General features: G+C 40.7%; 1 protein-coding gene and 1 long non-coding RNA gene across 4 annotated transcripts in view; one reads left to right on the forward strand and one right to left on the reverse strand.

Moving 5' to 3' along the window:
- LOC104006161 (uncharacterized) overlaps positions 1–8,979 on the reverse strand; it is a 79,046-nt gene extending 70,067 nt beyond the window's left edge. The window contains exon 1 of the long non-coding RNA XR_008547584.1: positions 8,730–8,979. This is a non-coding gene — a long non-coding RNA (uncharacterized LOC104006161). The remainder of the gene's footprint in view (positions 1–8,729) is intronic.
- HADH (hydroxyacyl-CoA dehydrogenase) overlaps positions 8,935–24,470 on the forward strand; it is a 45,358-nt gene continuing 29,822 nt past the window's right edge. The window contains exon 1 of one of the 3 annotated variants that reach the window (XM_001135650.6): positions 8,935–9,226. In XM_001135650.6, the coding sequence (XP_001135650.3) occupies positions 9,095–9,226 (132 nt within the window). In that variant the 5' untranslated portion in view covers positions 8,935–9,094. Of the gene's footprint in view, positions 9,227–23,194; positions 24,085–24,470 lie in introns of those variants that run through there. The other 2 variants (XM_054683256.2, XM_054683257.1) reach the window with 2 other exon arrangements.

Genomic DNA, 24,470 nt, shown 5'->3' on the forward strand with positions numbered 1-24,470 from the left:
TATATAAAGATGAGATCAAAGCAAAAAAAAAAAGTGAACACAGGATCCACTATGACAGTTACTTCTAGTAGGGGGAGGACTTCTTTGATGTTTGTGGGTCTTTATTATATACTATTAAATTAAATATGGCCTAAAGTTCTCTCCATACATAGTAAACTGTAACCTATCTTAATATGTAAACAAACTACAATCTAACTTGAGAGTATATTCTTGTAACAAGTAGCTAGGTCTCAGCCAATCATAGCAACTGAGATTTCAGCCAATTACAGGCTGCAACTGCTCAGACCATGATAAAATAAGGCAGATAAACAGTTGTAACAAATCAGGTTATTTCTATATGTCACTTTCTTTTTCTGTCTATAAATACTACCTATCTACTATTGCTGGGTGAAGCTGTCTGAATTGTTACTGGTTCAAGGTGCTACCCAATTCATGAACCACTTCTTTGCTCAAATAAACTCTACTAAATTTTATTTGTCTAAAGTATTTATTTTAATAGATTGGTGTCAGAAGTGGGACCCAAAGCAGACCTCCAGGGACACACAGGAGCACGGTATGGCCAAGTGAAGGTACCCACCAGGGATTATGTGCCCACTCATCTCTCACAGCAACTGGGATCATGGCAGAGTTCTCTCTTAAATTCAAGCTCTATGAATTTTTGTTTTGACCTCTCTGACTTTATTTGAGCAATTTTAGTGGAGTGGATCTGGGATGTGATTGGATCTAAGTAATTGAATTGGATCCAGTCAGAGGCTTGAGGTCAGTATCTTTTGAAAATAGGTTTCTCCAAATTAAAAAAAAAAAAGTCTGGGATTCCAGCCAGGCACTCATGCCTGTAATCCCAGCACTTTGGGAGGCTGAGGCATGCAGATCACCTGAGGTTAGGAGTTCGAGACCAGCCTGCCCAATATGGTGAAACCATATCTCTACTAAAATTATAAAAATTAGCCAGGCATGGTGGCAGGCGACTTTAATCCCAGCTACCTGGGAGGCTAAGGCAGGAGAATCACTTGAACCCAGGAGGCAGAGGTTGCAGTGAGCCTAGATTGTGCCACTACACTTCAGCCTGGGTGACAGTGTGAAACTCCCTCAAAAAAAAAAAAGAAAAGAAAAAGAAAAGTCTGGGATTCCAAGAATCTGGGACTCCACTTTTTGGTACGCCAGCTAACTTTATGCACAAAAATTATGGGCCTAGAACCTGTGAGTTTTTGAAAAAAATGTCCCTTACTAGGACAACTTAGAATTATAGTTGTTACAATGGGGAAATTTTAACATACATAAAATTGTTCATTTGCAGGGGCATTAAAAAAAGAATCCAAAATGCCACAAAGCAATGGGATATATTTTTAAATTGGTATGTACAGGCATCTAAAGCAGCAAATAAAGCAAAGATTGCCTCTTTATAAGGTTTCTTACAGAAAACAAATGAAAAAAATCTTAAATATCTTTTTCACAAATACTATTTAAAAGCTTTACCCATGGGGGCAGGAAATCTTATTCTATTGGCCAGGAAAACAATTCTGGTTCAGATATTTTTTAATAAATTACTGAGTTTTATATTATTGTGCACCTGGCAAATGGCTAAAAATTTTAAATGAAAGCTATAGAAGATCTGTATCTGCTTATACGTTTATGGACAGATCTGTATGTATGACACATGTGTGATATTTTTGTATCTCCTTATGATATTGCCAAAATTGAATTGAAAAAGAGCTCTATTTATTTGGGTTTTTCAAAAATAAGTGCTAATATAAATGAAGTATTCACTCAGAAAATTAAGAACTAAAATGCTTTTCAAATTCACATTACTTGGGTGATCTTGGTAAATAAGAATCTTGTTGATTTCATTAAAACAGTCATGTCTTCAGAATTTTCAGCATTAAATATAATACAGGCACATAACTTTTCCTACCTAGGTTCACTGGTAAAATAAACTTATGTTACCTCTATATTGCAAAATATGTCAGCAAGAGAAATAACTTAGATGATGACTAGCTGCTTACTGTCTCATCTTTATAAACAATCTATGCATAATTGTTAAAAATAAGTGAGTTAAACAGATGTAAGATAAAATTTCCATGTAAAACAGTCCTTCCTATATTAGAAGGTCTTAACATTCTTATCAAGATGGAAAACTGAACTTGAGGGAAATCTGTACAAACCACAATTTAATTCTTAGGCCTAGCATTAAAAAAAGAAAACCTAAGAGGCTAGAGATGAAATTTTGTCTCCTCTACAGTTTCTTATTACTGATACACTAAAGATATTTGTAATTGTTACAAACATGTTCTAGGCGACACTGACGAATTGTACTATAAGAAAGCATATGCTTCTAGAAGTAATGATTGATGGATTTGCCAAGGTACAGATGAGTGATGTGGCAGTTCCATGGGTGATGTGACAGTTCACAATTGCTTGCTTTGTAGTGTTCAGTGGCAGTTAAGGTCACTAAGGATTAAGAATTCTAATTGTGGCTGGGCACGGTGGCTCATGCCTGTAATCCCAGCGCTTTGGGAGGCTAAGGCAGGTAGATCATGAGGTCAGGAGTTTGAGACCAGCCTGGCCAATATGGTGACACCTCATCTGTACTAAAAATACAAAAATTAGCTGGGCATGGTGGCACATGCCTGTAGTCCCAGCTACTCTGGAGCCTGAGGCAGGAGAATCACTTGAACCCGGGAGGCAGAGGTTGCAGTGATCCGAGATTGCACCACTGCACTTAAGCCTGGGCGACAGAGCGAGACTCCATCTCAAATTAAAAAAAAATTCTAATTAATATATTTTATTTAATATATAGAATTATTAGAAATAGAGAAAAACTCTATATGCAAGTATATCAGGAAGTTAAGATGTGCTCTGGTTAAGAAAAAGTTATAAGGTATGAGAATTTTTTTGTTAAGGGAAAAAAAGAGTAACTTTTGTCCTCAAATAGAATGACTGGTTGTTCCAAAATGTGAAGAGGAAAAGTACAGGACAAAAACTGAACAGATAAGGAAGTTGTAGAAGTTTTCTGGAAGATGAATCTTATAAATGGAGTTTTATGTGTGATTAAGCTGGCTAATATTAGAAGAAAATTATTTGAGTTTCTCCAAAAGTTGAGCATTAATATCAAAAGTACACTGATGCAAAACTAGAATGTAGTCCTCTCTGTTAAAACAATAAGGTTTTCTTGAATTGTTGGCCTGCTCTTGATAGGAAATTATGAAAAGTTTTTCTTTACTTTTTATATAATTGGCCTAGGAAGCAAAGATTCTGTATTTTACCAAGATAATTTCCTGTGCTTCATGTTGCCTTTATTGGGTTTTTGATCACTTATGAAAACTGAGTCCGCTTTATTAAAAAATGTAATTTACAACTCTGCAACTCTCTGTATTTGCCTTTGAGTCTTTAAATTACCACTCTGATTAAATGATTATTGTTCACAGTGACTTGTGATCCTTTTTTGATCAAATGTTTTAAACCTTTGATATTTTTTATAAACTTTCCAAAATAAAATTCTAAATTAAGTCTTTTCTTGAAATTGAATTAATTATGGTTTCTGAGAAACCATAAGCCTAAAGTGTACATCTTCAAGGAGATTTATGGAAAGAACTCTGAGAAGTACAGGTTTCTCATAACTTTAAAATCACACCATTGGGTTGGGTAAGAATTCCCAGACTCTAATGAAGAAATTGACTGATTCATAAAACTGCTAACCTAATGTCACACAGAATAAAAATAATACAAAGGAAATGACTTGGGCAGAATTTCATGCTAATTAAGCCAGTACTGAAATTATTAAGATATACAACTTGAATGAACTATATAATATTGATCCAAGTCAAATTACATTTGATAAAACCTATTCAATAAATAGTGCTATAAGCACCTGAATTGGAGAAACAAAGTTGGTATTTAAGAGAATTAAATCCAATGTTAAGCCTGGATGCATGAAGAACCTGGATGGCTGCCTGGTTCTTCTGGAGTCTTAAATCTTCCAATATTAAAAGCTCTGCACTCCATGACTCATTATGGAGGAGACAAAATGATTCAAATTATGAAAAAAGATTGGTGGGGTGACTGTTATAAAATTGCTAAAATAGTTTATAACCAATGTCTGGTTTGTCAAACCCATAATTGTGGTAAGACAATAAAAACTTCAGGTGATACATTTCCTGAACACCTACAAATGGCTTTCATTCAATTTCCACTTTAAATGCATGTTTTCTGGTTGTATAGAAGATTTCCAATGCAGGAAGGCCAATGATATAACAATAGCTAAAAGGTTATTGGAAAATATGTTTCCCTTATGGGGCATTGCCGGAGAAATTTCTAGCAACAGAGAGGTATGCATTTCACTGGACACGCTGTAAAACAGTTAAACAGGTATTATAAACACAATAGCTTAGGAAAAGCTAACTGAATTGATTGGATTGCCTTGGTCAAAGGTATTACTGATTGATGGCAATAAGATCCATTCCCACTGTAAAACATAAATTGACCCCTCATAAAATAGTTACTGGAAGGCTTATGCCCCTAATAATAAAGTCTCATGTATCTTCCCCTCTTATAAACCCTGACATGACTTAATAGTGCAAGTCTTGAATGCATTCTGCCAAAGCATATTTTTACCAAGTGAAAGAAGTCCTTCATGACCCACCAACTGATGACAACCAAGTGTTTCATAATATAGAACCTGGAGGTGGGGGTCTTTTGGAAATAACTCCAGAGAAAGACATTACTTGAACTCCGTTGAAAGGGACCATACCAAGTTCTTCTCTGCAGCAAACTTCAAGGCCTTGAATCTTGGATCTGCATTTCTCAACACAAAAGAGGTCCTGTAGACTTCTGGAACTATAAACTTGTTGGAGACCTTGAAATAAAGCTGATCAGGGAAGTTTTTCCCTAGAAGCATATGGCATCCTATATGTAGACAGCTTTCCTAATATTGCAGATCAAGAGTTCTTTGCTATCATGAAAGCCTTCTCTTTTTTTCCTTTTTTTCTCTATTTCCTACAATACTAATTCCTTCCCTTTCTTTAGGAAAACCCTAAATAATGCCAGACTTTTTTGAATTATATATGTAAGGATATGTTATTAATATGTATTTCAGAACTTATAAGAAATTAATAGAAATCTAATAGTCCTGGTATAGGGCTATTAATCATAATTCTAGTTGTTGTCTCAAAATGTTGTATGCAACAGAAATAACTGAATTTCCTTGTCAATTTGGGATGATACTCTGTGGATGGCTTTGGCAAAGTCTTATGGTCTCCAAGAAACCAGAGTAACTGTTGGGTTTATGAGCTAATGCCCAAAAATCTGGAAACAATTTCATTAACGCTAATGCCTCTCTGTGTTCCTAATGAGAGTCACCCTGCAACCCCAAGGAAAGAGAGGAAGGTTATCTTTGATATGCTACACATCACTGCTACCTGCCCTCCTATACTTGCTGAAAATAGTATCTTGATCTTTCCAGTTAATAACCAAACTGTTACCAAATATAAAAAATCTGGATAGAGGGGATTGGTCAATGGGTGCAAAGTTACAGTTAGACAGGAAGAATAAAAGCTGCTATTCTATTACACAGTAGAATGACTACAGCTAATAATAATGTATTGTATATTTCAAGATAGCTAGAAGAGATGATTTTGAATGTTATCCCCAAAAAGAAATGATAAATGCTTAAAGTGACATATTATTTAATAATTATCCTGATTTGATCATTGTTCAACATATACATGCATTGAGACATCACACTGTACCCCATAAATATGTACAATTATTATTTGTCAATTGTACATAAAAGTAAAAAAAAAAAAAACTATCAGAATGATGCCTGCAAAAGGTATCTTGTGCTTCCGGGCATTGCATACTTAAGACGCTGGGGACTACCTATGTGGGTACAAATAATTGCCTGTGTGATTTCACTGGATTAAATCTAGCAAAGTCTTTTTACTAGATCCAGTGGTTTGCACCCTTACAACATGCTATATAGGGACCACAGAAGAGTAAGTTCACCACTGGATTTTATTCAGGAGCTATGCCAACTTGTGGGTGGACAAATTTAACTGACCTCGGCTCAGACACCACTAAGTGGCCCTCTTTTCAAGCCCCCAAGGGCCTACATTGGGTTGGTGGATAATCTGACCTGCCTTCTCTGTTGTTTCCTCACTGGTTCAGATCTTGCTATTTGGCCTGGCTCGCTCCTACATCCCAATAGCCTTCCCTGAAAGTTCCCATAATACCTTCATAATCAGAGGTTAAAGCAGTCAATAACCAAAGTAAGCACCAACCTAAAAATAAATGAAGACAAGTTAGTTTCTACTGAGGAAAGCTTCCAATGGAGGTGCTGGAACTCACTCTTGGCATTAGCAGGGTGCTTGTTGTATGGAATTTGAAACTAATCTGTAAATTGGGGAAAATCTTGAATTTGTAGCCAGTCAGAACTCCTAGGGGTTCACATGGTAGAAGCTACTCAAATATTCTCAGTGGATCAAAACATTTGTGTTCAACAAACACACTTCATGGAACATTACACAACTTTGGATCTCCTCTTTGCTCATGCTGGGGGCTCTTGCATGGTGCTGAATAAAACTGAATGTTGCACTTATTTTTCCTCTAATTTTACTACTACAGAAAACTTAATTTAAAAGGTGGCAGATACTGCTGTTTCTCTAAACACTGCCACTGAATATATTAAGGAAACTTCTCAGGGGAAAGGAACACATGATACATTTATGGGAGCAGCTAATGGTTGGTTTGTAGGCATCCTGAGTAGTGAAAGGCAAGCTAGGCTATTCCAAACTTTTCTAATCTTTATGCTTCTTTAGTGGGTCTCCAGGTTATTATAACTTGTGTTACCAGGCTAACTACAAAAATGGATACCTCTTTAAATCAGGCCATAAGGCTGAATCAGGTCATTCAGTGAACTATGGTCCTTGTAAAAAGTAAAGTAGAGGTTCCTTTTCAAAGACTTTCCTCCTCATCTGATTAGGAATAAATAGTAACCTCTCTTAGAAGCAAAATTTATTCAAAGACCTGTTAACATTCTTAAATATCTGCTAGCTGTAATAAAGAAATCAATGTACTTTATGTTCTTAGCTCCCACAATTTAGCCTAAATATTTGCCCTGGCATGCTTATACTGGTCCAAGTGGGCATTAGGTCATAGCCTGTTCCTCTTCCTTATTTAGAGGTGTTTTTCCCTTCTCAGCATTCCACAAGTTACTTCCTCCTTCCTTTGTTCTCCTCTGCCTTTGCCTCTTTTAAGAATTTCTAGGTTGCTAGCCAATCAAGACAAATACAGAATGTGAAGTCCCGTTGCAGCCAATGGAAACCAGTCACAACAGTAAGGTGGACGGGTCAGGTTATAAATGACCCTGCCTACTTTGTTCGGTGTACTCTTGTGGCAAAACTGCTGGCGAGTGTACTCTTTCCGCAGAAAGTAAAAATGGCCTTGCTAAAGAAATTAATTTTATGTTCAAGTGCTATTTCTTTATGGCACCAAGAAATAAGCATTTCTAACAGTCCTCAACAGCCATAATGCCCTAAATTAGACTATGACCAATTGGACTCAAATACTTTGAACTATCTTTATTGCCTGAACTTTGAATTGTTTGATTTTGATCAGTTCAGTTTGTGGAGACTCCTGTTAAGGTGTGTACCTCAGTTTATTGCTATACTCCTTCTCGTGGCCATAATAGTCTCCCTGATGTGTTGTTTCCCCTCGAGAGTCTTCAATGTCTCTATGCAGCCATCCTTTGTACACCAAATGGTGTTATTACAGTTAGAATAACAACATGAAGAAAGTATAATCACTCAACTAATTTGACATTGTGATTCCATACTGAGACAAAACAAGGTTCTGGTCAATCTCGTAAAACTGAGAGGCTGACCCAAAGGAGGAAACTGTTATTAAATTAAATCTGGCCTAAAGTTGCCTCCCTACCTAGCAAAGCATAATCAAACTTAATATGTAAATAAACTGCAATGTAATTTGAGAGTACGTTCTTCTAACAAGTGGCCAAGTCTTGGCCAATCACCGCAGCGGAGCTTTTAGCCCATTACAGGCTGCAAAAAATATTGTCTATAAACGCGGCTTGCCCACTGTTAGGGGCTGGAGCTCTCTGAACCTTTACTGGCTCAGGATACTACATGATTCATGCTTTCTTTGCTCAAATAAACTCTGCTAAACTTGTTTGAAGTTTTTCTTGTGAACAATATTTAAACATAAAGCAAATAAATTAATAAGAATCCTATATCACTAAGTTACAGTAATTAGAAAGTATTCACCTGAGTGAGAAGATTGGCCAAGCTGCTATCCAGTCTTCCGTTATTTGACAAGACATTTCTTTCCTATGCTTTCTAATAGTATTCGTTATTCCAGAAAGGTTGCTCTATGACCTTAAACCGTCCACATGTTCACTGCACTGATAGACGTCCAACGTCAAGATGGGTAACTAAAGGTCAACTCTCCCTTTACCTTCCCTGAGCCTGATTTTTGCATTGTAACTCATGGTCACTAGACATTTGTTTTGGGTGTTCGCAGTCTACATTTATTTCCCTTTTAGGGGAAACAATCACTGTCCACGGGATTAAAATAATCCCGAGTTGATTATTTGGTGACATCAACCAACGGTGCACATTTTGGGTCCATTACCAACACAGCCAAGCAGCACATATTTCTTCAGAGCCTAGATATGCACACGTCATCAAAGGATAGCATTTTACAGAGGCAACACCACTCACTTCATAGAACAAGGGGCCAGTGGCTTTTCAGAAGAAGGGTCTGTTCTCGGCCCCACACCAGAACGCCAGCCGCCAGGTCCCGCTGCTCAGCAGGTCTCAAGCCCGCGCTCACTCGGGCTCCGGCTGCTGACAGCTGCGAGCCCGCGCGTGTATACCCGCTCAACGCTGGGGCGTTACAGCCCGGGCCAATGGGCAGAGCGGGACTCGAGGCCCCGCCCCCACCCTGTGACGTCACGGTGACGCCGGGGGCGCGCGGTCTACAGGGCCGCGTAGGTCCCCGCCCCCAGAGTCTGGCTTTCCGCGGCTGCCCGCCTCGCGCGTCTTCCCCGCCCGCGTCTCCTCGCTGTCGCCGCCGCTGCCACACCATGGCCTTCGTCACCAGGCAGTTAATGCGTTCCGTGTCCTCCTCGTCCACCGCCTCGGCCTCGGCCAAGAAGATAATCGTCAAGCACGTGACGGTCATCGGCGGCGGGCTGATGGGCGCCGGCATTGCCCAGGTGAGCGGCCCTCCCTGCAGCGTGCCCACGCGCTTGGCCGCCCACCCTGAGGTGGAAGCTCTGGCGCGACCGGCCGCGAGGGGCCTGCACCAGCCCGACACCCGGGAGTTTTCACCCCGCGCCTCCCGGGTGTAGTTGAAATATCTCGCGTCTGGGCCTGTGAGGGCCCAAGTCTCACTCCCCTCAAAATTCAGGGTTCTGGGCCGATCCTCAGCTTCCTCGTTTGGAAAATTCTGGCTGCCCCCAGGGCCCGCTGAAGGTTCCATGGAGAGTGGCGGTGAATGCATTTTGGAAGCGGGCCGTGCAAGAGAAGAAAGAATTGTATGTGCACAAGGTTCAGGCATAACGCGTTTGTTCCTGCTCGGCTCAAACGGGAGTTTGCTGCCAAAGACATGAACTGCGATCAGTTTTAATTTTATCAGTTATTTTTGATTTTTATTCTGTAATTGTGCAGTCTTTGTCAAAGTAGTTTTCTCTCCTAAACGGCCTCCCGGCTCTCCCCGGTCTTCGCTTGCTAGGTTGTAAAGAATAGTAATAGTCATGACTTTTGTAGCACTTTGTAAAGTCACCTAATGGAAGATTGCTGAGGTCCTGGTTTTGACCTTTGAAATAGTGCCGTCTGTGCAGAGTTCTGAGCTTGCGATTTTGGCGCTGCAGCGGAATAAGTCTCTCTTTTTTTTTTGAGTAGGAGTCTCTTTGACCCAGGCTGGAGTGGAGTGCAATGGCGCGATCTCGGTTCACTGCAACCTCCGCCTCCCGGGTTCAAGCGATTCTCCTGCCTCAGCCTCCTGAGTAGCTGGGATTACAGGCGCCCCGCCCGGCTAATTTTATATTTTTAGTAGAGACAGGGTTTCACCTTGTGGGTCAGGCTGATCTCGAACTCCTGAGCAAAGGTGATCCGCCCGCCTGGCCTTCCGAAGTGCTGGGATTACAGGCGTTAGCCACTGCGCCCAGCCGGAACAAGTCTTTTATCCATTGTACATCTTCAGGGCTTTTCCATTGTTCTGCTGAGCTGTGGTTCAGGCTCAGTTGTGCGAGGGATTGATTACCTGGCTACTGTAATGCTTGTACTTTTTTTTTTTTAATTATTCCATTTCAGCTCACATTGGAGAACCATGGTTTTCGTATCCTAGCTGATTATATTCTTAGCATTTCAGTCCTTTGCAACTTGGTTTGTTGGGGAAGGCGGTTATAGTCATCTAATTTTTCTTGGGGACAGTACTACTGTGGCTACAGTCATGAGAGAGTTTACTTTTTCAATGTCTTGTTTCCAACCAAGTCCACGCTTTCATGCTTGCTTTTTAAAAACAAAAACAAAAAAACCTTTTACTATTAGGTATTATATATCTCAATTTTCTTCTCCTTGGCAAGTTTTTTTACAACGTTTTTATTTGATTGCATTTTCTTCTAAAAGCTATATCCCTGTTATGTTTTATTTATATGACTTCTTACAGTCTCCCATTTCCTCTGAGACCATAATTTTGGACGTACATTGCCCTTTTTATTGTGCGGATCCCCTGGCTGCTAGGTTATAGTATCCCCATAATCTATGTTGTATGTGGACTGGGAGGAGTAACTCCCTTTAACCTAAAAGTTCCACAGGTTATACTCAAGAGAAAGTTTAGTTTGAGTACGTTTGTATTCCCAGGCTCCACCCAAATCTCCCAAGGCTGTGAGAGTGAGATTTGTTGTGAGCAGGAATAGAACAATGTGTTTTTTAGAAACATTTTAACAACATCTTAGTAACAAAATATTAGGGCCTTAAGCAGCCTCCAGGAACATTATGGGAAATGGATCCAGAAACTTGTGGCTGGTGTCCTTGAAGACAGCAGTGGAAAAAGATTAGAAACTAAGTAGAAAGCGTCACTTCAACTTTTGTAGAAGATCAGAGTGCTTAGTTCTTTGAATGCTGCATCCATCATTGGCCAAAAATGGATGTTGTGTTGCATTAAAAGGCAGAGGGGCAATACCTAAAATTACAGGTATGGTGTTGGAGCTTTCACCTGACAAAGGAGTAAGGAGAAATGATTGACATTAATGGAGAACACAGGCTTGTGCTTGTCAATCAAACTCTTAAATAGGTGGACCAGGGAGTGCCTTTTGAAACTTAAGGGAAAAAAAAGCTATTTATGCCATAGGCTGGACACATAATGGAACTGTCATTCTGAAAGGTTATAAAGACCAGAAATCTATAAAGTGGACGACCATAAGAAACAGTAGTTCCATCCTTATGTAACACAGTTTGGAAAAACCTCAGTTACTTTAGTTGACAGCTCCAATCCTCTAAAACATTTGTGAGCAATGTTTTGCAGTGGTTTAGCTTATCTGCTTTTGCACCCTACCCTGTAGCATGCAGTTCTAGGCAGTATTGCTTCATTCTTTATGCTCCTTGACCAACAGCTTTTGGCATAGGGTAAATCTGTTTTGCTTATTGAGTGCCAGAGACGAATTAGTTGATGTGTTTTGAGTACAGATGGGCTACAGTTCAATATAAGAAGTTGGATGGTCTGCATGCTAGCTCTGCCTCATGCTGTGTTAACATGGGACTTTACCTCTGTGTCTCGGTTTTCTCATCTCTAAAGTAGACTAATGCTAGTACCGGCCTCGTAGGGAGAGAATTGAATAAATTCAATGAATTCATGCATATGTCAAGCAGTTACATATATCAAGCATATGTCAAGCACTTACACAGTGTCTGGCATATAATAAGAGTTCACAGAAAGTTAGCTGCCTTTATAATAATTATCTTCGACCCGGCATGGTGGCTCAAGCCTTTAATCCCAGCACTTTGGGAGGCTGAGGGGGGCAGATCATCTGAGGTCAGGAGTTCAAGACCAGCCTGGCCAATATGGTGAAACCCCGTCTCTACTAAAAATACAAAAAAATTAGCCAGGCATGGTGGCATGTGCCTGTGGTCCCACCTACTTGGAAGGCTGTGGCAGAATAGTCTCTTGAACCTGAGAGGTGGAGGTTGCAGTGAGCCGAGATCGCACCACTGCACTGTAGCCTGGGCAACAGAGCGAGACTCCGTCTCAAAAAGATAAATAAAAATAATCATCATCATCTTCATTGCAGTTGTCCTGTCCTTTTGCCCTTTTCCCCTCATATCCACTCCCATCCTGATCACAGCTGCTGAGGTAGGCCTGTAAGGTTTAGATGGAGAATATTGGTCATGATTCCCTGTTCCATCTTGCTTAATCTTGAATGCATATACCCGCTGTTGCTGCAGCGGGTATGTTTTTTCAGGGACCTCTGAAAGGAGGGAGAACACTTTTTACTTACCCCCCATTTTATTGTTAAACTTTAGTAAAGCCATAAAAGTACAATCACAAACTAGTATCGAGGTTATGTTACTGATTTTCATTAGCTTAATTTTCTTGAACTTTCTGACGTAGTTTTAATGTTAGTCAAGGTGCAGTTCTGCTTATAATTTTAATAGTTTTGTCATTTTAAACACGTCAGTTTGTGCTCAGAAGGATGAAAAAATATTTAAATAGATTTTGTGGGAGCCTGATGCATTTCTCAAGCAATTAAGCAATTTAAGACAAGTTCAGTGCTTAATTACATTTGATCAGAGCACAGGCCATTTGTACATGTGTATTTTCCGAGAGTATCTACTTTGCCTGTCATTTCTTTTGTTTGTTTTAAATTAAAAAAACAAAAAATCCCTTAGACTGCAGGTTAATATTTGAAGTTAACTTGTTTCATGTGTTTGCTTATTACACACTTCTGACTTGGTTTTGATTGCTAAGTTATCTTCACTGGATACTTAGGCCAATAAAGAAGCTTATAGGATTAAATGAGCCTTGAGTGGGGGACAGGTTGTTTTTTTTGCTTTATAAAGAGGAAAACAAGAAAGGAAGAAAGCTGGTAGCTGTGTGCATTTCTCCAGTATTGAATCCTTTCTAGGCTTTGCTTCATACATTGTGTTTTTTCATATGAGGAGCCCAGAGAGAATGCATAGCTTTCATTAGATTACTTGTGAGGAGCCAGTGGGCTCCCTGGGAACGGGGCACTTCAGATGTCCCCCTTGAGACACTTTACATGCTCTCTGGGTGCAACCTTCTTTTTAGTGCACTACTCTTCTTTGAGGAAGTGAGAAAGTTTGCATCTTAAAGGGGGTTGGGGATAGGTTCTTCTCTCCCAAAGCTTGCTTTTTTTTTTTTTTCTCCTTTTTAAAAAGCAGAAAGTGCATATTTTTTCTAGAGAGAGCTTCTTTGGCTATTAAAAACAAAGTAAGGGCAGGGAGAGCCTGCTACGTTGCAGGGATTTTGTGTGACTCTACCATGCTTGATAAGGATTCAGGTAGACCTGAAAGCTTCTCCCCAGCCACTGGATTTGTTCTCTCATCTCTTCTTCTTGCCCCCAAATCTGCATTTTCTGATGCTGAAAAAGAGAGTGATCAGAGTTGTTTCATATTTTTTTAGCTTTATTCTCTTCTACTGTGAGTACAGCTCTGTTGAGCTGTACAGTACAGTACTGCTTTGCTTGCAAAGCAGTACAGATGCCTAGGAGAAGTTTCAGGATCACAGGAGACCAGCACAGTTACCTGGCTGTAAGCTCTCCTTTTGACTGTTCCTTATGGAGGGAATATTTGTACTCCCAGTTGTTACCTTCCTGCTGAAGGACATGAGATGTGTCTGTTTGTTATGAAGTTTTCCCCCCACTTCCCGAGTTGTTGCTTATCTTTGTTGGGCTGTTCTCTGCTCTTGGTTGAGGTACTGGGATGTAGAACCACCCTCTATTAGCATATTAGTTATTGGACTCTGGGTGAGGTTGGAGATACTGTCATTCCTAGAGGGTAGAAGAGGTAGGGCTCACAGGCAACAGAAAATAATGCTATGGGATATGTTTGGACATTTTTTAGAGCAGAAATGGCACTTCAGTCAGTCAGGTTTTGGCATTTTCCTGCCATGTTCTGCCTCCAGCTTTAATCACTTGCCCCTTGCTTGAGTTTCTTCTTTCTTCCCCTCTCCCTTCTCTCTTATCTGTGGTAGGCACACACACCTCACTCTCTAGTTCTACTGGGACCACAGGAAGATAATGTGGATGTTCTCTGTGGCTCCCCCTGTTATATTCATGATGTTATTATTTCTGGTAGTGGTATTCTAATCTCAAAAGTACAGGCTATGAGGTCCCTGCCAGGGTTTAGATGCTAGCCTTCCTATCCTGCCTTTAGGGACCTCGGGCAAATCACTTAACTCCTCTCTGCCTCTTTACTTACCTGGGAATAATGAGACTCACCTGACAGCTGTGAAAGTTAAATGAACTAATATACAAGCTCCTAGAATAGCATTAGTGTGTTTGATAGTAACTGTCTGATAAATGTTAGCTGCTTTCACATAGACCCATCAGACCTGATCTAGTGAGGATTTCTCTTAGATTGTCTTCACTGTCGGAAGAGTTTTGATATAGGGAGTTCCAGCAATTCTAAAGATGTTAAGACTTATTTATGTGGGTTGTTGAGAAAGATAATCTCAGTGTACCATTTACTGGTTTTTGTAGAGCTAAAACCACTCTACAAAATATGACACTTTATTCTGTTCAAAGAATTTTGATTTATTTAATTTCATGTGACCATTACAATAATCACCCCTGCAGAGATGGTTCCTGGGGTCAATGGTCAGAGGCAGAGCTGGGGTTAGAACTTGAGTTCTCTTCTGTTCTGCTGCCTGTAAATCCCCAAGCCTGAATTCAGTTCTGCCTGCACCTCTGGCAAGTGCTGTATTGTGGGGAGAAGTGTGGCATCCATGGCAGGGGATCCTCTGTGGCTCTCTGGAATCAGTACATCCCAGGTTGACGCCTCCTTGGCTCTGGACTCAAAGTTAGTCTACCTGCTGGTCGTCTACATCAGGGTGCTGTGCTGCCATCCTTCTGCCCATGGTAGACTCAAACTCACCTGCCAAGATCTAATTCATTATTACCCCTCCAGCTTTTTCCAGAGAGCTTGCCCCTCCTGTTGCTGCAGTTGTTCTTCCAGCCACATGTACTCTGAAGATGGGATCACAATCAGTGTCTCCATACCAGAAAAGGCTCTGTAACTTTTCGGTCATGGGAGAGCTCTTTCCTGTGCCCTCTCCTTTGCAGTTCCTAGACCAGGTGTGTTAACCTGAATTGTCATGGGAGCCTCTTAATTGGTCCTTTCAGCAAAAACTAAAAGAAAAAACCCACTCATCATGGCAAACATTGTCATATTAGTCTTCCTGGAGAGGCATTTGGATTTATAACTCTCCTCTACCCGGAAAGTGTCCATCATAGCAACATCTTCCAGGGATTCTTAAATATAACGATGCTGTTGACATGTCTGGTTATCCCTTTACCTTTTCAGAATTTGTGGGAGGTGAGAAGTCTGGGAGAGGTTATCTGGGTTATTATGAAACCTACACACTTACTGAATTTAAAAAAAAACTATGTAACACAATTCTAGTCTAAAAATGGGTGCACACTTTCTTTGCCTTTTAAAATACTTTTTGAAATGTAAAATTTGAAGTCTAATAAAGGAGTCTGTCCAATTAATTTAACTGTTTGAAGAAAAAAACCAGTCCAGGCATGGTGGCTCACGCCTGTAATCCCATCACTTTGGGAGGCTGAGGCGAGCAGATCACTTGAAGTCAGGAGTTCAAGACTAGCCTGGCCAACAAAGTTAAACCCTGTCTCTACTAAAAATACAAAAATTAGCTGAGCATGGTGGCACATGCCTGCAGTCCCAGCTATTCAGGAGACTGAGGTGGAAGAATTGCTTGAACCCAGGAGGCGGAGGATACAGTGAGCCAAGATCACACCACTACACTCCAGCCTGGCCAACAGAGCAAGACTCCTTCTCAAAAAAAAAAAAAAAAAAAAAAAAAAAAAACAGCTGGTTGTGGTGGTAGTGGTTGACATCCTCAACAGAACACCTTTTGCTAATTGTTGAAGTCAGGGAAGACAACTTGTGCTGATGGCAGAGTTCAAGACATTACACAACCAGAGACAATCATAAACCCAGAAATGCCAGCCCTGAGAGATGCGACTGATGTATGACTTTTTTCCTCTCTGGATCAAACCATGACAACCGTAAAAGGCAGGCCTTGCTGTTAAGGCGCTGCAGCCTCTGAAGCACAGTTGGCCTCAGGGAGCCCTGACTCAGTCTACTTATTCTGGGGATCTGGAGAAAGTCAGAAATCATGTGTGGTAGATAGTTTGCATAACTTTGGGATTTTCCAGAGAGAGGATGAAAACGGTGGCCCTCCTTGTAATGTCTAGGCACATGGGACATCCAGTGGAACTGTTGAGGGAGGAGATGGGAGGGAGACCAGTCACCAGGCCAGTTGATATAGGTCTCATAGACTCACCACTCAAGTTGTGCTTCGGAGAAAGCTGCTTCAAATCTTCTTGATACATTTACAAAGATAAATAAATCCAGTGTGCTTCTGCTTGGCATGTTTACTTGGTCCTGTGGTCAGAGTACTCTGGGGCTTTGACAAATGTGCTAGTCACTTAGCCTATTTTTACAACTCTGAAGCAGCCGTGTCTAAAAATATTTCCTCTCTGGCTGAGCCTGCCTTCCACCAGGCCTAGAAAAGTCATGGAGCTGAGGACATAGCCTTCAAATATTTTTTTTTCCATTGCAGACTGCTTGTCCTCAAGGTCTTACCAGCATGTAGGTCACTGTAATATAAAACATGAGTTCTCAATGGATTGATTTAAATTGTGGTCACTCAAGTTAAACTGCCAGGAAGAGTCCTCCTCATTTGTTGTAAAAATAACAGATGTCTATGAAAGGAGAAAAAGAAGGCCTTTCTTTTTTTGCAGTTCATTTCTCCACTGCCTTCTCCATCCCAGAAAGTTGGCGGTAACTTGGGTGTTACTGAATTACTCAGGAGAATGAATTGTACTTGTTTCTCTGTAGTTATTTTCTAAATAAGAGGTTACGTTATCAGGAGAGGCCATCAGCTACAGCAGTGGAAAGAGCCATCAGGTCTCATCTTGACTTTACCAACAAATGTCTTTATTCAGTCAACATTCCCTGAGGGCCAGCCACAGCCAGGCAGGGTCTAGGTTCTCAGTGTACAAAGATGAATGACATTTGGTCAGGAGCCTACAGTAGAGGAGTTCAGATTACTATAACACAGTTTGGTAGGTGCTGTGGTACACAGATGCAGGGATGTTACAGGGCATATGGGGGACATCTAGCTTAGGGCTGAGAGGATCTTGGGGAGTAGGCTTACTATCTGGAAATGATTCTTTGTTTTGTTTTGAGACAGAGTCTCTCTCTATCACCCAGGCTAGAGTGCAGAGGCGTGATCTTGGCTCACTGCAGTGTCCACCTCCCAGGTTCAAGCAATTCTTCTGCCTCAGCCTCCTGAGGAGCTGGCATTACAGGCGTGCACCACCATGCCTGGCTAATTTTTGTATTTTTAGTAGAGACAGGGTTTCACCATGTTGGTCAGGCTGGTCTCTAACTCCCCACCTCATGATCTGCCCGCCTTAGCCTCCCAAAGTCCTGGGATTACAGGTGTGAGCCACTGCGCCCGGCCGATTTTTAGGCTTAGTTAATAGGTGAAGTTGGGGAGAAGGTGAGGCCAAGAGAAGGGCTGGAGTTGAGAGGCAGATGTAGGGAGCTACTGGCCTTGTGGTGGTGTTAAGACTGTCATGCATGAGGCAATAGTTGTGTTCTTTTTGTTTTTTTGTTTTTTTTTTCTTAGTAATAGCCATCCTAATGGGTATGAGATCAGAGGTTTTTAACATTATACTGTGATGGACATTAGAGATTTCATGAATCTCCTTCATGGTTCCCGAAAGGTTGGTAAAGATTCCTTCTCTGACCTTTGTTGTACATATTGGTCTTCAATATGCATTCTTATGGAAAAAGGTGTTCATGGCTAAAACATTTGAGAGCCACCACACTGAATGATCTCTGGGTTGTCTTCCTTCTCTCAAAATTGATGATCCTGATTATCTGTAGCTAATAAGCCTGAACAATAAATGCTTTCGCCAATCTCTTAAGGTAGTTGAGAAGCTAGGTGTGTTAGTTTCCCTTCTGTGATAGAGAAGAAACCTGTGTTGGAGAGCAGTGAGCTTATGTGTCTGTGGCCATCTCTGACCTGATTCACACATGTGCCCCTCACAGACAGGCACAGACACAGGGTTGGCATGCCTCTGGCCTTACAGCCTCTTGGATGAAAGGTATAAGACACATTCACATGTTGGAGTAAATTAAGCACACATCCATTTTGAAATCACAGGGCTGGATACCACTTAAAGAATATTGATCTTGCATTGGGCAACGCATAGCAACTGCCCTACATTTCCCCTTTTACCTAGCGTCACAACCACCAGTACTAGAAAGCAGTTAATCTGCTCACCAAAATAACAGAGAGAGACTTTAGTGGCATTTTTTCCACTTGGTAACTGACTAGACTCTGGTTATTAGCTCCTTTTTTTTCCTTACTATCCTTTTCAAACTAATAACGTGACTTCTCATAATTTTAAAGTAACTTGATGCTTACACAAAGTTTATCATAAAGGTTTCTAGCAACAAAACCAGTCATGACTTCTTGAGAACTTATTTCTAAAATAATTTACAAATTGAGACTTATGAAAAAATAGCTCTGTCATTCAAGTGTTCATTTCATGAGTATGAAATATCTCCCTTGTGCTAGACATCAGGCCAGGTAAAAAGTAAGATGTGATTGCTGCTCTTGAGAAACCTACTGTCTAGTGGAAGAAATACAGGTATGAACAACTAATTGTAATGAAGGCACAGACAGCCTACCTGTCACATCTGGGATTTGATCTGAAACAGATGAAAGTTATAATAGTTTACATACCTTACCTTAAAGTATGGTTTTTAAATACTTAAGATGTGATATGACATATAGTGTGTATATATATCTTATGCTAAGGAAAAAGGGACATTAAAAAAGCTTATGTTAAAAGATATATGTATACATTGTACTGCCTGTATGTTTATGAAATTTGTATTTACTGGAAATTCTCGTTGGCCTGTAGATAGGAGTGTTCCTAAGCACCCTATATTGGGATTTGTGGTAACAGCAGCTTGACAACCTGAAGTGGATGATGCAACAGCACTTTTGAAAGGTCTCTCCATACTATCTTGATTTCATCATCTAAAGTTGGTGTTGGCAAAGAGAAGATAAGTGTTCAGGGTGTTGGATATCCCAGTTACCCTGATTTGATCATTACACATTTTAGGCAGGTATCAAAATGTCACATGTACCCCAAAAGTATGTACAGCTATTACATATCAGTTTTTTAAAGAAGAAAAGGTTGGTATGGTTAGCTTTTCTATTTCAAGTGTATCATTCATCTTTCACATCTGGGATTTCTCCTATGCTCTGGTTGGTTAATAACTTTTATTCTGAAATCGGTGAGATTCTTATGACATGAAATAGTCTATAACCAGTTAAGTTTTTATTTCTCTGTTCTGTTCACATCCTGGGGACTGGGCTGCCATTACATAACTGAGCAGCCATTGGTGGTTCACACCAGCGCCACACCCAGTTATTTTCTTTCAGTATTTGAATTCCTGCACAAAAGATCTGCTGTATCTGCAAATCACTAGAGGCACAAAAGAAGTGATTACCTCTACTAAGGGTTGGGAGAAGTTTCACTAAAGGAGAGATGGTGTCCATGTTAGATTATGAAGAGTAAGTTGAAGTCCATGAAGCAGCAATGAGGGAGCCGGACATGTCTGGCAGAGGAAACCACATGAACAAGGGCACAGAGCCATGAGATAGCACAGAGGAGGGAGACGTGTGGTGTGGCTGGGGAAGACTACAGAATCAGGTTACTACCGTCCAAAGCATTTGTTATTTAGCAGTTATTGACCAGCTATCATATTCAAGGCATGTGATAAGTACTAAGGGCTACAAAGACCAAATCAATTTCTGCCATTAAGGGATTTTAAATCTAAGAGCAGAGATTAGACAGAGATCTAAATGACACAATTTACTTTGGTGTAAAGTAGTACAATAAGAGCAGTAAAAATCTAGTTCTGAGGTTTCAAAATAGAAAGTACATTCATTTGGAAAAAGGCTTCATGGAGAGGGTAGCATTTGAAATGGGCCTGAATAATGGATAGAACATTTCTGGACAGCAGTTAATGGTTGGGATTAAGGAAAAAGTGTTGTCCAGAAAATGGTGACCTACAGAATAGTGGTACCAGTAATGAAGGCCAAGGAGAATTGATTTTAGGGTCAAGGTGATAACTGCAGCTTAGATAGATTATTTTGGTTTCAGGCACAGTTGGAAGTATGAGAACGACTGGAATTTCAGAAGGAAATTATATTGGAAACAGAACCTTGAAGGAAGTCCTTGTTTATAGGCTTAGAAGATCAAGAGAGGTCAATTAATATGGCTAAAAGGAACAGACAGATAAGAAACTGAACAGTTTCAAAAATGAAACTTTTATTGGCAATGTACAGGGCTGTTGTAGAAGATGAAGCCAAAGAACAGGCATTGACTTTAGCAATTTAGTAGACCATTGATAAGTTACAGTAGTCCCCCCTTACGAGGGGAGGGAGTACATTCCTAGACCCTCAGTGGATGCGTGAAACTGCAAATAGTACCAAATCCTATATATACTATGTCTTTTTGATCTGATAACCCAGTCAACTACCAAGTGACTAATGGATTGGGTAGTATACAGTGTGGATATGCTGGACCAAGGGATGATTCTCCTCCCAGGCAGGACAATACGAGATTGCATCACACTACTCAGAATGACATGCAATTTAAAACATGCATCATTTATTTCTATAATTTCCCATTTAATATTTTTGGACCATAGTTGACTGTTGGTAACTGAAACTACAGAAAGTAAAACCACAGATAAAGGGGGGACCAACTGTATCTAATTTCATGCAGCAGTGGTGGTGGAAGAAGCTACTCTGATAGGAATGTTTGTGTTCCCTCCAAAATTTATGTCAAAGCTGAATCCCCAGTGCAGCAGTATTAAGAGATAAGGCCTTTAGGAGGTGATTAGGTCATGAGGGTTCTGTATTCATGAACAGCTTAGTGCCATTTAAAGGGGCTTGAGAGACCAACTTTGCCTCTTCTCCCTTCTGCCATGTGAGGACACAGTGCTCGTCCCCTCCAGAGCAGGGGTCCCCAACTTCTGGTCCGTGGCCCATTAGGAACCGGGCCACATAGAAGGATGTGAGCAGCTAGCAAGACTTCATTTGTATTTACAGCTGCTCCCCATCACTTGCATTGCTGCCTGAGCTCTGCCTCCTGTTGGATCAAGAGTTGCATTAGATTCTCATAGGAGCATGAATCCTATTGTGAACTGTGCATGTGAGGGATCTAGGTTCCGTGTCCTTGTGAGAATCTAATGCCTGATGATCTGTCACTGTCTCCCATTATCCCCACATGGCACCATCTAGATGCAGCAGAACAAGCTCAGAGCTCCCACTAATTCTGTATTGTGGTGAGATGTATAATTATTTCATTATATATTACAATGTAATAATAATAGAAATAAAGTGCACAATAAATGTAATGCACTTGAATCATCCCTAAACCATCCCCTCTTCCCTGCAAGACGGTAGAAAAATTGTCTTCCGTGAAATTGTCTCCCATGTCTTCCTGGTGCCAAAAAAGGTTGGGGACTTTTGCTCCAGAGCATGCAGCAGCAAGGCACCATCTTGGAAGCAGAGAACAGCCCTCACCAGACACTGAACATGCTGATGATCTTGATCTCTGTTGTTTATACATTACCCAGTCTTTGGTATTTTGTTATAGCAGCACTAACAGACTGAAATAAGCCATATTACTAGAGTTTAGGAATTTAATGGCTCAGAAGAAAGTAGAAGCACCAAGTGTAGTGAATAAAATAGCAGCTAACAAGCTTTGTGCACCTTCACATGCCTGGCACTGGTCTAAGCACGTTAAACACATTAACTTCTTTAATCCTCACAACAGTTCTATGAGGTGGGTACCTTTGTTACTAACCTTTATGACAGATCAGGAAACCAAGACATAGAGGCTTCATAGCTCACCCAAAGTCACACAGTGAGTGAGTGGCTAAATCAGTGTCTTAGTCTTTTTTTTTTTTTTTGCTGCTATTAACAGAATACCTGAGACTGGGTAATTTATAAAGAACAGAAATTTATTTTCTCATAGTTCTGGAGGCTGGGAAGTCCAAGATCAAGGTACCAGCTTTGGTGTCTGGTGCAGACCTACTCGTTGTGTCTTGCCAGGGGAAGAAGGCTGTCTGCACATGGCAGAAGGTGGAAGAAAGCTAGACGAACTTTCTCCGTCAAGTCCTTTTATAAAAACCTTTAATCCCATTCATGAGGGAGGAGCCCTCATGGCCTAATCTCCTCTTAAAGGCTATCAATACTACCTCTCAATACTATCATATTGGCAGTGCCTGACTTTTGAAGAGGACATATTCAAATCATAGCCAGGTTTTAAACCCAGGAACTCCAACTATAGGCTTGTTTCTCCACATATCACCATGCCACCAAGTAATTTAAAGACTTTGGTGGTAAAGCAAAGGCCAGCCTCAGGTGATTAAGGAGGATCCTTTTCTTCCTCCCTTTTTATATGGAGCAGGATCCCAGCCCGTTTGTAAAAAAATAGAAGGACACAGAAGGGAAAACTTGAAAATGAAAACTGAAAAACAAGTCATGAAATCAGAAGATGTGAGATCAAAAGCAAAATAAAATAGTTTACCTTAGAAGGCTGTGCCTGGATCCAACAGTAGGCCTCAGACCCTTGCAGAAAGAAGAAGGGGGCAGCCCAGAATTAAAAAAAAAAAAAAAAAAAAAAAACCCCAAGCTATTGTGATGTGCCAGGCACCACTGCAGGTTTTTGACTTGTATTAACCCATTTAACCCTCCCAATAACCCTGTTGCCCCTGTTTTATAGATGAGGAGACAGCCTGCTGAGGTTAAGGAATGTTTTCCATCCCTGACTTGGCACACAGGCTCTGGAGTCTGGCCCTTGCCTGTCTCAGTACTGTTTCAGGCTATTGCCCTCAGACCCCGCCATGCCTTCCAGGGTCAAGAAAGGCATGTGAGCAGGCAGCTTGAGCTCCCTGTCACGTGTAGACAGTGAGAATAATGTGCCTTCCCCAAAGGCAGTTATGAAGATCAGAGGGGATAATTTATGAAAAGTGCAAGCTCTCTTGAGAGTAGGGGATTTTGTTTTGTTCACCTTACAAGGCAGGTGTTGAGTCAATAGGCTGCAGTCAGTGAAGGAATGAATGCAGTGGCATGCGCAGCGTGGTGGTCTAAGTGGTAGTTTTGGTCCATCCCTAGGGGAGCACAAGTCTTGGGCAGAGGATCAAAAGCACACACCTCTGAGAAGCCAAGTGTTTTTGTCTGTAACCTTTGATCATTCAAAAGGAAGCATTTTCTAACCTCTGCATTTTTTTACCCAAACTGTACAAAGGCTTCCTTGCTGTCCAAGTTGTGGTATACTCCAGTGCAGCTGCCTGGCTTCCAAGAGAAACTTAGCACTTCTTGTTCTGTTTGTAGCCTCAAATCAACATGTAACCAAAAGCTGTGAATGAATAATCCAAACTTGAAGGACCCAAGATTTTATTCAGGAGGAGTAACTGGAAGCCATAACCATGAACTTCCATATCTGTCATAGGAAAGAGGTTGGCCTCAGCAACAATGAGGGATAATTCTTTCAAGAAAGGAATGAAGAGAGAAGTTAGATGGAAAAGAGATTTTTAAGGTCAAAAGAAGCAGCTGAAGAACATGTGTAGGACAGCCTTAGGAGTTACTACACTTCAAGACCTGGGTGTCTGCTGGAGGAAGGAACATGACCCTGCGGAGATGTTAAGGGTTGGGAGAGCTGAGCTTGGAGGCTGGAAGCCCAGCTGGGAGGCTATTGTTAAAGAGGTAAGATGACCCTAAACTAGTATTCAGGATGTTATGTGGTACTAAAAGGAATGTTAAACCAAGTGATAATACTGTATTCAGTTTAAATGTTTATTTGATACTGTAACTCACCATATATACCTTCTTTTTTTCTTTCTTTCTTTATTTTCTGTATTGGAAACTCCTAATCAAGATACCTTCTTTCTTAATATTTGATCTTATGGTTACCAAAAAGATTAAATCAAGCCATTGTTTTTCAAACTAGGGTCTTTGGGGATCTAAAACTTACATTAAACAATCTTAAAATTTGCCTTTTTTTGGATGATCCTAGAATTAATACAAGTGTATTCTGGATGATTTGAATGTTTCATCACTAACGAGATCTGAGATATCCATCCCCTTATGTG

Source organism: Pan troglodytes, chromosome 3 (assembly GCF_028858775.2).
Source record: "Pan troglodytes isolate AG18354 chromosome 3, NHGRI_mPanTro3-v2.0_pri, whole genome shotgun sequence".
Classification (NCBI taxonomy): Eukaryota; Metazoa; Chordata; class Mammalia; order Primates; family Hominidae; genus Pan; species Pan troglodytes.